Below are 12,551 nucleotides of genomic sequence, written 5' to 3'. Positions count from 1 at the left end.
CGTGTAATAAACGGCCGCTAGCCGGCTCAGTCCTTTGTCCGGTTTCATCAGGAACAGTTGGCTCCGCGTCTCCCTCTCTGCGTCGGGCGCTCGCCGCGTGCTCGCTGGACGCCGGGCCCCCGCTTGCCTGCGGCTGCCGACACAGCACATGACAAGTCATTTCGTAGTGACGATGTCTCCCTAATCCTGCTGCCGTGCACACGGTCGCTTCTTGGAGCCTCTTGCAAACTGATTGTTTTCTTGCGCTTGTTGTTACTTCTGGGTGGAGATGTTGAGTTGAACCCAGGCCCTGTACTAGACGACATAGCAGAACAGGTAAAGCTTATTGCAGGGGATATTAAAGAAAATGAGAAAGAAAAATTTATAAAGAACAGTAGACTTAATGCCATTTACTAGAAACTAGAAATGACTAGAAATGCACTACCATGGTACCACTCTAGCAAAGTTCATCAAAACGTCACCAGCAAAATTTTGGCGTTACGTAAGGGGTAAACACAGCGACCAAAAGGCCTCCCATAGCTCCCCTGCAAGAGAAACAAAAGATAAGGCGGATCCATTCAATCGGTACTTCCCGTCGAATTTTACAATCGATAACGCGCCAGTGCAACCTTCCCCGTTTACCGCATCAAGCAAAAATAAATTGCTAGAAATGCCAGAAATAACCGACAGCGGTATACTGTGTCTGCTATTAAAGAAAAAAGAGCTTTGGTCCCGGAAAAGTCGCAAAAATAATCCCAGTGCATAAATCCGGTGACAAGATGACCCCACAAAACTACAGGCCCATTTCCTTGACTTGTACCAGCTGTAAAATACTCGAGCATCATCATAATCATATTTAGCCTATATTATGTCCACTGCACCACGAAGGTCTCTCCCTGCGATCTCCAATTGCGCCTGTCCTGCTCCAACAGATTCCAACTAGCACCCACGAATTTCCTAATTTCATCGCACCACGTATATTCTTCTGCCTTCCTCTACTGCACTTCCCTTCTTTTGATACGCATTCTGTAGCCCTAATGGACCGATGGTTACCTAACCGGCATTACATTACCTGCTCAGCTCCATTTTTTTCTCTTGATGTCAATTAGAATATCGGCTATACCCGTTTGCCCTCTGATCCAAACCGCTCTCTTTCTGCCTCTTAACGTTATGCCTAGCATTCTTCGTTCCATCGCTTCTTGCGCGGACTTTGTTCTCAAGATTCGTTGTCAGTCTCCAAGTCTCTGCCCCATATGTCAGCACTGGTAAAATGCACTGATTGTACACCTTCCTTATCAATGATAATGGTAAGCTTCCAGTCAGGAGCTGACAATGTTTGCCGTATGCGGTCCAACCCATTTTTATTCTTCTATGACTCATGATCAGGGTTCCCTGTGATTAATTCACCTAGGTAAGCGTACTTCTTCACAGACTCTAGAGACTGACTGGCTATCTTGAACTCTTGTTCCCTTGCCCTGCTATTCATCATTATCTTTGTCTTCCGTATATTGATATTCAACCCCACTCTCACACTTTCTCTGTTAAGGTCCTCAATCATTTGTTGTAATTCGTCGGCATTGTTGCTGAATAGAACAATGTCATCAACAAACCGAAGGCTGCTGAGGTATTCGCCGTCGATTGTTACTCCTAAGCCTTCCCAATTTAATAGCTTGAATATTTCTTCCAAGCACGCAGTGAATAGCATTGGAGAGATTGTGTCTCCTTGCCTGACCCCTTTCTTTATCGGTATCTTCCTAGTTTTCTTGTGGAGAATTATGGTAGCTGTGGAATCTCTGTAGGTATTTTCCAGGATATTTACGTAAGCGGTCTGTACTCGTTGATTACGTAATGCCTCTATGGCTTACAAAGTTTGTCGAAGACCCAAACCAGCACGGATTTCGGAGAGGCCTATCGACCGCAACGCAACTTGTCGAGATGATGCATGACCTGTAGCCCAAGGTATTAACGAACACTCTCAAATTGACATAGGATATGAATCACGAATAGACATAATTTTTTTATGGATTTCTCAAAGGCGTTTGATCGGGTTTCCCATGAAAAGCTAGTTTTCCAGCTGGTCCGCAAACTTGGGGATGGGCCAGTGACTCAATGGATATCAAGCTATTTGTCCGGTCGGACGTCAACAATTTGCGCAATGCAATGACCACGTTTCTGACACATCAAATGTCGCATCCGGTGTGGCACCGATACTATTCTTGTTGTCTATAAACGACCTGGCGGTCAACGTTAACGCAAATTAAAATTAAATTATGGGGTTTTACTTGCCAAAACCACTTTCTGATTATGAGGCACGCCGTAGTATTGGGGCTCTTTAATGTGCACCTAAATCTTACACAAGTGTTTTCGCATTTCGCCCCCATCGAAATGCGGCCGCCATGGCCGGGATTCGATCCCGCGACCTCGTGCTTAGTATCCCAACGCCATAGCCACTAAGCAACCACGGCGGATCGTTAACGCAAATATTAGGCTATTAGCAGACGACTGCGTATAGCGTAAAAAGGTTAAAAGCTACAGAGACCAAATTGAGCCGAACGTTGCCCTGAATGAAGTGGTAAGTTGGTGACCTAACTGGCAAATGGTGATTAAGAAAGAACAGTCGCGATGTCAATAACAAAACAGAAAACAAGCTTTGCATTTCCTTGTGGTTTTAATAACGCCATGCTCCGAGATGTAAGCCAGTACAAATATCTTGGTGTAATGTGACTTGTGATCTCAGCTGGACAGTTCACACGGAAGCCATGAAAACCACTGTTTTTGCTTAAGCGGATACTGCCGCACGCTGACTGTGACACTAAGCTTTTAGCATACAGCACACTTGTCCGACTGATTCTAGAATATGCCAATATAATCTGGTTCCCTTTCACAAGTAGCGGTATCAGCATGCTTGAAAATGCGCAGCGCAAAGCGATTAGATTTATTTTTAATCGCTATCGACGCCTTGATTCTCCGATATAATTGCTACGCAATGCAGGTTTGCTCTCGCTCCAAAGTCGAGCTAAAATTCACCTCCTGAAGTTCTTATATACGCTACTGCACAGCTATATTAAGATAGAGCACACAAGATACGTCGAAACTAGGAAAACAAGGCACCTACGTCATGCGCATGATCTCACACTCCAATAATATTCGTGCAACAACAATATATTACTCTTTTCTCTCCAGATGCGTTCGATAAAAGAAATACTCTTTGATTGATGATTGATGAATTGATGATTTCCTTGAAGTGTTTCATAACTCACTTAATACTCATGAGCCTGATGTCATAGTATTTGTTTGCATTCTCCATATGATTATTTCCTTTTTCTATTGGCATGCTTGTCAATACTCGTATTCATACTTACTGCTGTACGTATATTTCTTTCTTGTTATTTTTTACTTGTTTAGCGAATTTGCCCCTGACAATTGCTATTACTGCAACTGCTTATGTATAAACTTTTCTTCCTTTTTTACCCCACTCCTGTAATAACACTGTCAAGCTTAGGGTTGACAGTATGTTGAAAAAAATAAATAAATGTAGATACACAATAGAGCTTATATCCATGTCACAAAATTTTAATTCACGCAAGTTCAACTTACAGTTTTATTGGAATCATCATCATCATCATAATCATCATCAACAACATCGTTATCATCATCACCATTATTATTATTATTATTATTATTATTATTATTATTATTATTATTATTATTATTATTATTATTATTATTATTATTATTAACCTTTGCACCACCCGATTCACGGCCGATTCCCCGCTGTGGATTGCGCCAGGTCACTGATGAGCAGCACAACTACTATGGACAACAGCGCAAGAATCAGGTGAGAGGACGTGAAACTATATGAAATGTGAAGAGGACAGGAAACAGCGTAAGCGAAGAGCACCACAGGACAGCACGACAATCTTTTCTGCCCGGTTCTTATTTCACATTCTTTCTGTTCATATAACGCCAACGACGACAAGTAATGATACAGGTGGCTCTGTACGAGAATTTTCCGCCATTTGGGGACTCCCTGTAGGCTGACCACTGGCGATGTGGTCGATATCAAATGTAAAGCAACGCAATGTGTGTCGGTGCCCCGAATTCGCTTTGAAACGTAACTATAAATGATTGTAAAGAAAAGTCGTAGTCTCGCCCGAAAGGCGAATCATTGTTGCAATAGCAAATTATGCGCAGTAAGGTCAGTAGCTTTCATCATCATCATCATCATCAGCCTGGTTACGCCAACTGCAGGGCAAAGGCCTCTCCCATACATCTCCAACCAGCTCGGTCATGTACTAATTGTGGCCATGTCGTCCCTGCAAACTTTTTAATCTCATCCGCCCACCTAACTTTCTGCCGCCCCTGCTCCGCTTCCCTTCCCTTGGAACCCAGTCCGTAACCCTTAATAACCATCGGTTATCTTCCCTCCTCATTACATGTCCTGCCCGTGCCCATTTCTTTTTCTTGATTTCAACGATGAGTACGCAGTCGCGACGTTGTATGCCCAGAAAGAACGAGTTTGTTCATCAACTCAGGGCAGGGAAGTATTGGCGAGGTTAGGCTTCCCCGTGAGACCCCAGTATTGCGGAGAGGAAACGGCACAGATAGACCGCAATGTTCGATCACACATCGCGGTGGCCCCAATTCCCAAAAACATGCACCCCAAGTACCATCCCGGACGGCGCAGAGCAAGGGCAAAGACCCTTCACAAACGTTTCGGCATGGGACCGGGAGTATATTATACGGATGCCAGTCGAGCCAGCTCAGACACTTTCACCATAGTCTCTACATGCAACAACAACATAACAACGGCATCCTTCAAAACCACCTCGGCATGCGTGGCAGAGGCTGCAGTCATCGCCTTGGCCATTCAGGACGCCGAGCGTCAAACCAATTCGGCTGTCATATTATCCGACTCACAAGGGGCTTGCCGCCTGTTTTTACAAAGAATGGCGCCCAAATCAATAATCAACATTTTAGGCACTCAACTAGAGGGGCACCACACTATCGTCTGGTGTCCGGCACACGAGCGACTGGCAGGAAACGCTAGGACAGACCGTATTGCTCGAGGTTTGAACGTCCGAGCAACGGCATGGCCTAGCGACGACCTTTCACCGATTGCCAGCCTCCGCAGGCCGATCGTAACAATGGTTGCAATCCGCCCACTTTAAATCCAAGCACTTCTGGAAGATGTACGTTACCCTACGGTAGCTATGGTTCTCACTGGGTGATATCTTCGCATACCATTAGGAAGTGCTGAGTGGTCTCCGGGTATTTCGTGCAACTGACAGCAGCGCCGTGCCGGGGAACAACCGGCAGATAAGGCCAGGCTCCAATGCACTGTAGCCGGGCCGGTCCAAGAAAGGTGCACCACTGGGAATGGATATGTTGACTTCACATTTACAGCCGTAATTTGGCTAAAAAAGCAAAAAAGATAACAGGGGCAAAGACTTTATGATTCGCCTTCGTATCTTGAAGATGTCTGAGCTATAGCTTCACCAGCGTTGGCTGTTTCTAGTATCTATATATATCCATAGTAGCCCACTTGCGCTTCCATGGGTAGCGCAACATATTGTGTTGTGTCTGCTACACTCTAAGAACAGTTTACACCCTTTGGCTTGCCCCTTCTGCCACACAAAAATAATCGTAATCTGCCTTGATGCGTTTCCTTTCTTTATCGCTGCGAGCCCGGAACTTTCCAGTAACGAACGGCACGCGCGTTATCAGCATACACTCTTAAAACGGTTGCACCCTTTGGGGTGTATATTTGTCCCACAACAATAATCGTCATCTGCCTTGCTTGCGTTTCCTTTCCTGAAACCTCGGCGCTCGCTACTTTCCTGTCAAGAATGCTGCGTCACACTGATAAGGCGCATGTCGTTCGTGACTGGAAAGTACCGGGCTCGCAGCGTTAAAGAAAGGAAACGCGGGCAGCACAGATGACGATTATTGTTGTGGGACAAGATACGCCCCAAAGGGTGTAAATTTTTCTAAAAGTGTAGAACAGTTTACACCCTTTGGAGTGCCTCTTCTGATAACGCGCGTGCCGTTCGTCACTGGAAAGTTCCGGGCTTGCAGCGATAAAGAAAGGAAACGCATCAAGGCAGATGACGATTATTTTTGAGTGGCAGAAGGGGAAAGCCAAAGGGTGTAAACTGTTCTTAGAGTGTACGCTCGTGAGGGTCGCACCCTTTAGGGTGTATATTTGGCCCACAGTAATAGTCATCTGTCTTGCTTGCGTTTCCTTTCTTGAAAACTCGGCACTCGCTGCTTTCCTGTCGAGAATGCTTTGTCACACTGATAACGCGCAAGCCGTTCGCGACTGGGAAGTACCGGGCTCGCAGCGTTAAAGAAAGGAAACGCGAGCAAGACAGATGACGATTAGCATTGTGGGACAACATAAGCCCCAAAGGGTGTACATTTTTGTAAGAGTGTAGACACATGATTTGTAGCTATATAATTGCTCGTTCTGTAGGTATATGTACGTTATTGTGCAGGTTCACTCACTCTAAAAACAGTTGCACCCTTTGGGGTGTATATTTGCCACACAACGATAATTGTCATGTCTTGCCCGTATTTCCTTTCTTTAACGCTGCGAGCCCGGTATTTCCAAGTGTCAAACGACATGCGCGTTATCAGCATGACAGAGCATTCTCGACAGGAAAGTAACGAGTGCACCGTTTTCAAGAAAGAAAATGCGGGAAGGACAGATGACGATTATTGTTGTGTTGCAAATATACACCCCAAAAGGTGTAAACGTTTATTACACTCTTACACTCTTAGAAATATTTACACCCTTTGGGGTGTATCTTGTCCCACAACAATAATCGTCATCTGTCTTGCCCGCGTTTCCTTTCTTTAACGCTGCGATCCCGGTACTTCCCAGTCACGAACGGCATGCGCGTTATCAGGGTGACGCAGCATTCTCGACAGGAAAATAGCGAGCGCCGAGTTTTCATAAAAGGAAACGCAAGCAAGGCAGATGACGATTATTGTTGTGGGACAAATATACACCCCAAAGGGTTCAACCGTTTTAAGAGTGTAGAAATATTTACACCCTTTGGGGCTTATCTTGTCCCACAACAATAATGGCCATCTGTTTTGCCAGAGTTTCCTTTCTTGAAAGCTCGGCGCTCGCTACTTTCCTTTCGAGAAGCTGCGTCACACTGATAACGCGCATGCCGTTCGTGACTGGGAAGTACCGGGCTCGCAGCGTTAAAGAAAGGAAACGCGGGCAAGACAGATGACGATTATTGTTGTGGGACAAATATACACCCCAAAGGGTCCAACCGTTTTTAGAGTGTTGGGTTGTATCTTGCCACACAACAATAAACGTCATCTGTCTTGTCCGCATTTCCCTTCTTTAACGCTGCGAGCCCGGTACTTCCTAGTAACGAACGACATGCGCGTTATTAGCATGACATAGCATTACCGACAGGAAAGCAGCGAGCGCGGCGTTTTCAAGAAAGTAAACGCAAGCAAGGAAAATTATTATTTTTGTGTTGCAGATGTGCACCCCAAAGGGTGTGCCTTTGTACACGAATGTGGCATACACCCCGAAGGGTGTACACTTGTTAGAGTGCACTCATATGCCACACTCTTGGAAAAATTTACACCCTTTGGGGCTTATCTTGTCCCACAACAATAATCGTCATCCGTCTTGCCCGCGTTTCCTTTCTCTAACGCGGTGAGCCCGGTACTTCCCAGTCATGAACGGCATGCGCGTTATCAGTGTGACGCAGCATTCTCGACAGGAAAGTAGCGGGCGCCGAGTTTTCAGGAAAGGAAACGCAAGCACGGCAGATGACGATTATTGTTGTGGGACAAATTTACACCCCAAAGGGTGCAACAGTTTTAAGAGTGCATGTTACAGCCTTTGGGGTGTATCTCTGCCACACAACGATAATCGTCATCTGCCTTGCTTGCGTTTCCTTTCTTGAAAACACCGTGCCCGCTACTTTCCTGTCAGGAATGCTATGTCATGCTGATAACGCGCATACCATTCGTTACTGGAAAGTACCAGGCTCGCCGCGTTAAAGAAAGTAAATGCGGATAAAACAGATGACGATTATCGTTGTGTGGCAAAGAGGTGTAATTTTGCTTACACACTCTTAGAAAAATTTACGCCCTTTGGGGCTTATCTTGTCCCACAACAATAATCGTCATCTGTCTTGCCCGCGTTTCCTTCTTTTAACGCTGCGAGCCCGGTACTTCCCAGTCACGAACGGCACGCGCGTTATCAGTGTGACGCAGCATTCTCGACAGGAAAGTAGTGAGCGCCGAGTTTTCAGGAAAGGAAACGCAAGCAAGGCAGATGACAATTATCGTTGTGGGACAAATATACACCCCAAAGGGTACAACCGTTTTAAGAGTGTAAGAGTTTGTAATCGTCATCTGTCTTGCCCTCTTTTCATTTCTTTAACGCTGCGAGCCCGGTAGTCACGAACGGCTTGCGCGTTATCAGTGTGACACAGCATTCTCTAAAAGAAAGTAGCGATCGCCGAGTTTTCAAGAAAGGAAACGCAAGCAAGGTATGCAGATCATTATTGTTGTGGGCCAAATATACGCCCCAAGGGTGCAACCATTTTAAGAGTGTATAAGGTACACAAACATATTTTGCAAAATACGTCCTTTACACGTGCTTTTGTTTGTGCCGTTTTTTTTGTGCAGCTTACGTTAGGATCAAATAAATTAAAGGGACACTAAAGCGAAACAATAAATCAGTTTAGACTAATGAAGCATTGTTTGAGAACCCCACAGGCAGTCATTTCAAAAATATAGTTTGATTATTAGATGAAAAAATGAAGGTCTAAGTATCAGTATTTGAATTTCGCGCCAAAACCCCAGCGCCGTTACGTCAGCGTGACGTCAGGGATACCAAAGTATGTTTTCGCATTTGTGCCGCGTTGGCTGAATAAAGGCTCCCGAAACTTGCCATGTTTCATATTTGGTTCCTTTAGAACACAATGTAGTCAATCTGTACCGCTTTATATAATTAGTAGGCCCTAGAAGATGCTATCAAAATCCAAGACGTCACAGCTCCCAGGTGCGGGAATTTCGTTCTTGCGCTTTTTCTGGCTTACCAAACGTCTTATCGTTGCAAGAATGGTGTTTTTGGTGTTGTAGAATGGTATTTTACTGATGCAGAAGAAATCATTTTTCACTTTAGTGTCCCTTTAAGCTTGTATATCTGATATGGAATTGAGTTCATAGTTCACCGCGCATTTATTTGTCCTCCTACTTTATTTGCATCTAGCGTCAGATTTTATGATGAAACTCCGCCTATAACTGCAACAGTGTTCTAAATTTATATATTATAAAAAAGGAATTACGTGAATATGAGCTGGTATATTGGCTCAAACAGTCATCACCGAGTGCAGCCACTCGGTATGTCTAACGAAACCGAAACTTATTTGTTACAGTTCCTTAAATATCCCCATTCATAACAGGAATGTTGCGTGTTAAATACGTTTGAATACACAATGGATTTGTAGTATTTGTTTGTATTTTTTTACTCAACGCTTGTGGAAATTTTCGATTTGCGACAGTTTCGGTTTTCTGTTTGTAAACTCTAGCCACACGAGCGTTCTCTGTCGCTGTCATCGCAAAGATGTAAAGATGGCTGAGGGCACGTAAGTATCTGCTGAATAAAAACCACGTTAAACATATTTACAATATCTGTAACACGTAGTAAGCATGACATTTTGTTGCTACGACGATGTTTGTTCCCCATGCAGCTAAAGGTGATCTTGCATTGCGCGTTAACATGTAGACCACGATTTTTCCGTGCGCAGGAACCCCGACGAAGAAACGCCGTGGTGGAATACTTGGTTACAGACAGCGAAAGACAAGGTAAGATATCATAAATGCGACTCTTTGCCGCTTTGTCAGGCGTCTTAAACTGCTACACTGTAATAAACTTAAGTTTACAACTAGCGCTGTGCGATTAGCGTTGACGAAATCACCCTGCGCTCAGCGAGCACGCTGTTAAAGAGGCGCGGCGCCGTGGCCTCTCGGTTGCATAACGTTGACGACTGTTGTTAGTACTTTGCCTTTGCGTGTCTCCGTAGTCTTTCTTGTTCGTAGCCCGCATACTATATCTAGCGCCTTATCTCGTAGTGACAATCCGGTGACTGTTAACGAGCATCGGACATAAAGTGTTCATTTAACCTCGCTTAGAGGGGGTTCGGTATTCATATTGCTCGGGCCGTCTTTTGTAGCTTACGAAACGAACGAACGTCGATGGGTGGTCTTCGAACCTGGCATTCTGTACGGCGGCTGATGTTGACATTTTTTTTTGTTTTTCGTCCTGGTATCATCAACACAGCAGCTGAAATTCCTGCACGAGCTCGTTGGCAACAAACCGCATCGCGGCGGCATGTCTAGCTGGCGCAGCTGCGCTTGGCGTTTCACAAACGTGCGCGGGTGCGCAGTTCAGAGCAGTCTCGATATAGTGAAAATACTCCGTCCCGTTATTATAATGAAGTTGTGGCTGTGTGAGTGACCGTTGTCACCGTTTGAACGTCTTCGTCTAGCACGTTTAACAGGCTACGCAGATGTTAAAGGTTGCGGTGAGAAGCTGGAGTCGTAGTTTTGAGTCAGGTACTCCGAATCGTTTCTGGCCTGCATCAACGTGTTTGCTTTTATACAGTCTGAGCGGAGCGCAAAACAGCACGATTGCGTCACCCGTGCAATCGACCTCACCTCCATGTAAACTTCGTCGCTTTTCTAAAGCAAATGTTTTTGTTGTTGTGGAGCTGCGGTGCTATTGAATCGTGAGCTTCAGAACAGCTTTGTTTCTAATGCATTGTTGTAGTGCCCGCGTAAGCGATTACTCATTCGAATGTCTGGATGGCCAGGCACGGCGGCCGTGTAACGAACCGCTTCGCTCGTTTCGCTTTTACGCGCCTAGCCACCTGTGCCGACGGGCAGCCGCGCATTGGCGTTTTGCTTAGTTTTTGTTTGGCGATTACAGTCTTCGTTTTATTTCACCGATCGCATTGGTTCTTGGATATCGCGCGAGTTGGGATCATAAAGTTGGGCGACCGGCATACACGGTGTCTGTTACTGAGTCTCGTAGATACGCCGTCTGCGTGCAAGGCTGCAATTTGTGTTTGCTGACTTTCCTTTGGTAATCTGGCTTTGATAAGCAGGCCACAGTCGGGACTGGTGGATGTCAAGTGCACGACTGCAGGTTTCGCTACAGCAAGTGCTAGATCTGCTTATCGATGCTGTTTTACTAGGGCTTTGTGCATTAGATACTAGCCTGGAGAGAAAGTCGGCATCTAGTGAACGCTCACGCCTTCCAAGACTATGAGGAATAGCATGTTTTTACCGAACTTATCTTGGGAGAGTCGGAAAAGGTTAAAGTCATTAGCGTCCATATACAGTTGAACCCCAATATATCGCACTTATATATAACGAGTTATTGTGTAGAACTAACAGCTGTAAAATCCTCTTGAAAATTTTTATATAATACTTTTTATTTTACATATAGAATTGCGCTCACCACGAGCTGGATCGTATGTGGCACCCTCTATCTGGCCCTGAAGAATGCAGAAATTAAAAAACTAAACATCATGATTAGAAGAGCTACCAATACTGCAGAAGGAATTCCTGAAAAAGAATCTACGACACAATTACTCAAACTCTGTCAGCATGATACATGGGAGGAGCTCACAGAAGCGCACAAACAAGCCAGATTGAAAGACTCAAATTGACTCCCACCGGAAGAAGCGCGCTCCTTCAGCTCAGTTACGATGTGGAGGCAACTGCAAAATCGGACAAAAAAATTGAGACTCCCAATCCACATACGAGACTCAATCTCAGTGGCACCTGTACACCGCAGTATGCATCGAAATTTTGATCAGGAAAGAAGACGAGCAAGAGCGGGAGCACTCCACAAGAAATTCTCTGCAGATCCTAACACAAGATACACGGATGCGGCTAAGTATCCAGGGATACCTGCTTTTTCAGTAACTGCAGTTAATACCAAAGGTGAAGAAAAGGCCGCTGCCCTGATACTTGCAAGAGATTTGGACAGGCCTGAAGAGGGGGCAGTAGCACTGGCCATCTCCACATGCACCAAAAATGTCGTAATATTGAGTGACTTGCAATCCGCATGTCGCAATTTCCCAAAAGGCATGATATCCAACAAAGTTCTGAAAATCTTGCAAGAAATATTGAAATTCACGCAATTACCGAGACTTACATCTTCTGGACCCCTGGCCACGACTCACTGGTGGGAAAAGAAGTGGCACGTGCCACACTCGGAGATCGTACAAGCCAGGCGTTCCTGCCGGAGGGGTTCTGAGAGGCGACGAGGTCCGAGGATGTACCCCAAAATATTCGGATATCCTGCAGCATTACAAATTTGAAAGAAGGGTCTACACCCTACCGCACCCCAATCTAACCAGACAAGAGGCAGTTGCCTTGTGGCGTCTCCAAACTCCTATGTACACGGCATTGTAATGCATAGTGTGCACCCGGCCCATTTCTCGTACTTTTGCCTGTCCTGAAGGGTGCCGGACACCTTTTGTGACATGGTGATGGGGTGTCCTAACCTTGCTGAA

At 45.3% G+C, this 12,551-nt stretch overlaps 1 protein-coding gene across 3 annotated transcripts in view; it reads left to right on the top strand.

The window, feature by feature from the left end:
- Positions 1 to 9,512: 9,512 nt before the first annotated feature.
- Positions 9,513 to 12,551, top strand: part of LOC135912397 (BSD domain-containing protein 1-like) — a 59,088-nt gene continuing 56,049 nt past the window's right edge. For 2 of the 3 annotated variants that reach the window (XM_065444851.1, XM_065444849.1), the window contains exons 1-2: positions 9,513 to 9,611; positions 9,774 to 9,831. In XM_065444851.1, the coding sequence (XP_065300923.1) occupies positions 9,598 to 9,611; positions 9,774 to 9,831 (72 nt within the window). In that variant the 5' untranslated portion in view covers positions 9,513 to 9,597. The remainder of the gene's footprint in view (positions 9,612 to 9,773; positions 9,832 to 12,551) is intronic. The other variant, XM_065444850.1, reaches the window with a different exon arrangement.

The sequence above is a fragment of the Dermacentor albipictus genome, chromosome 6, assembly GCF_038994185.2.
Source record: "Dermacentor albipictus isolate Rhodes 1998 colony chromosome 6, USDA_Dalb.pri_finalv2, whole genome shotgun sequence".
Lineage (NCBI taxonomy): Eukaryota > Metazoa > Arthropoda > Arachnida > Ixodida > Ixodidae > Dermacentor > Dermacentor albipictus.
The sequence above is the reverse complement of the archived record's forward strand: the minus strand, read 5'-3'. Positions and strand labels throughout refer to the sequence as shown.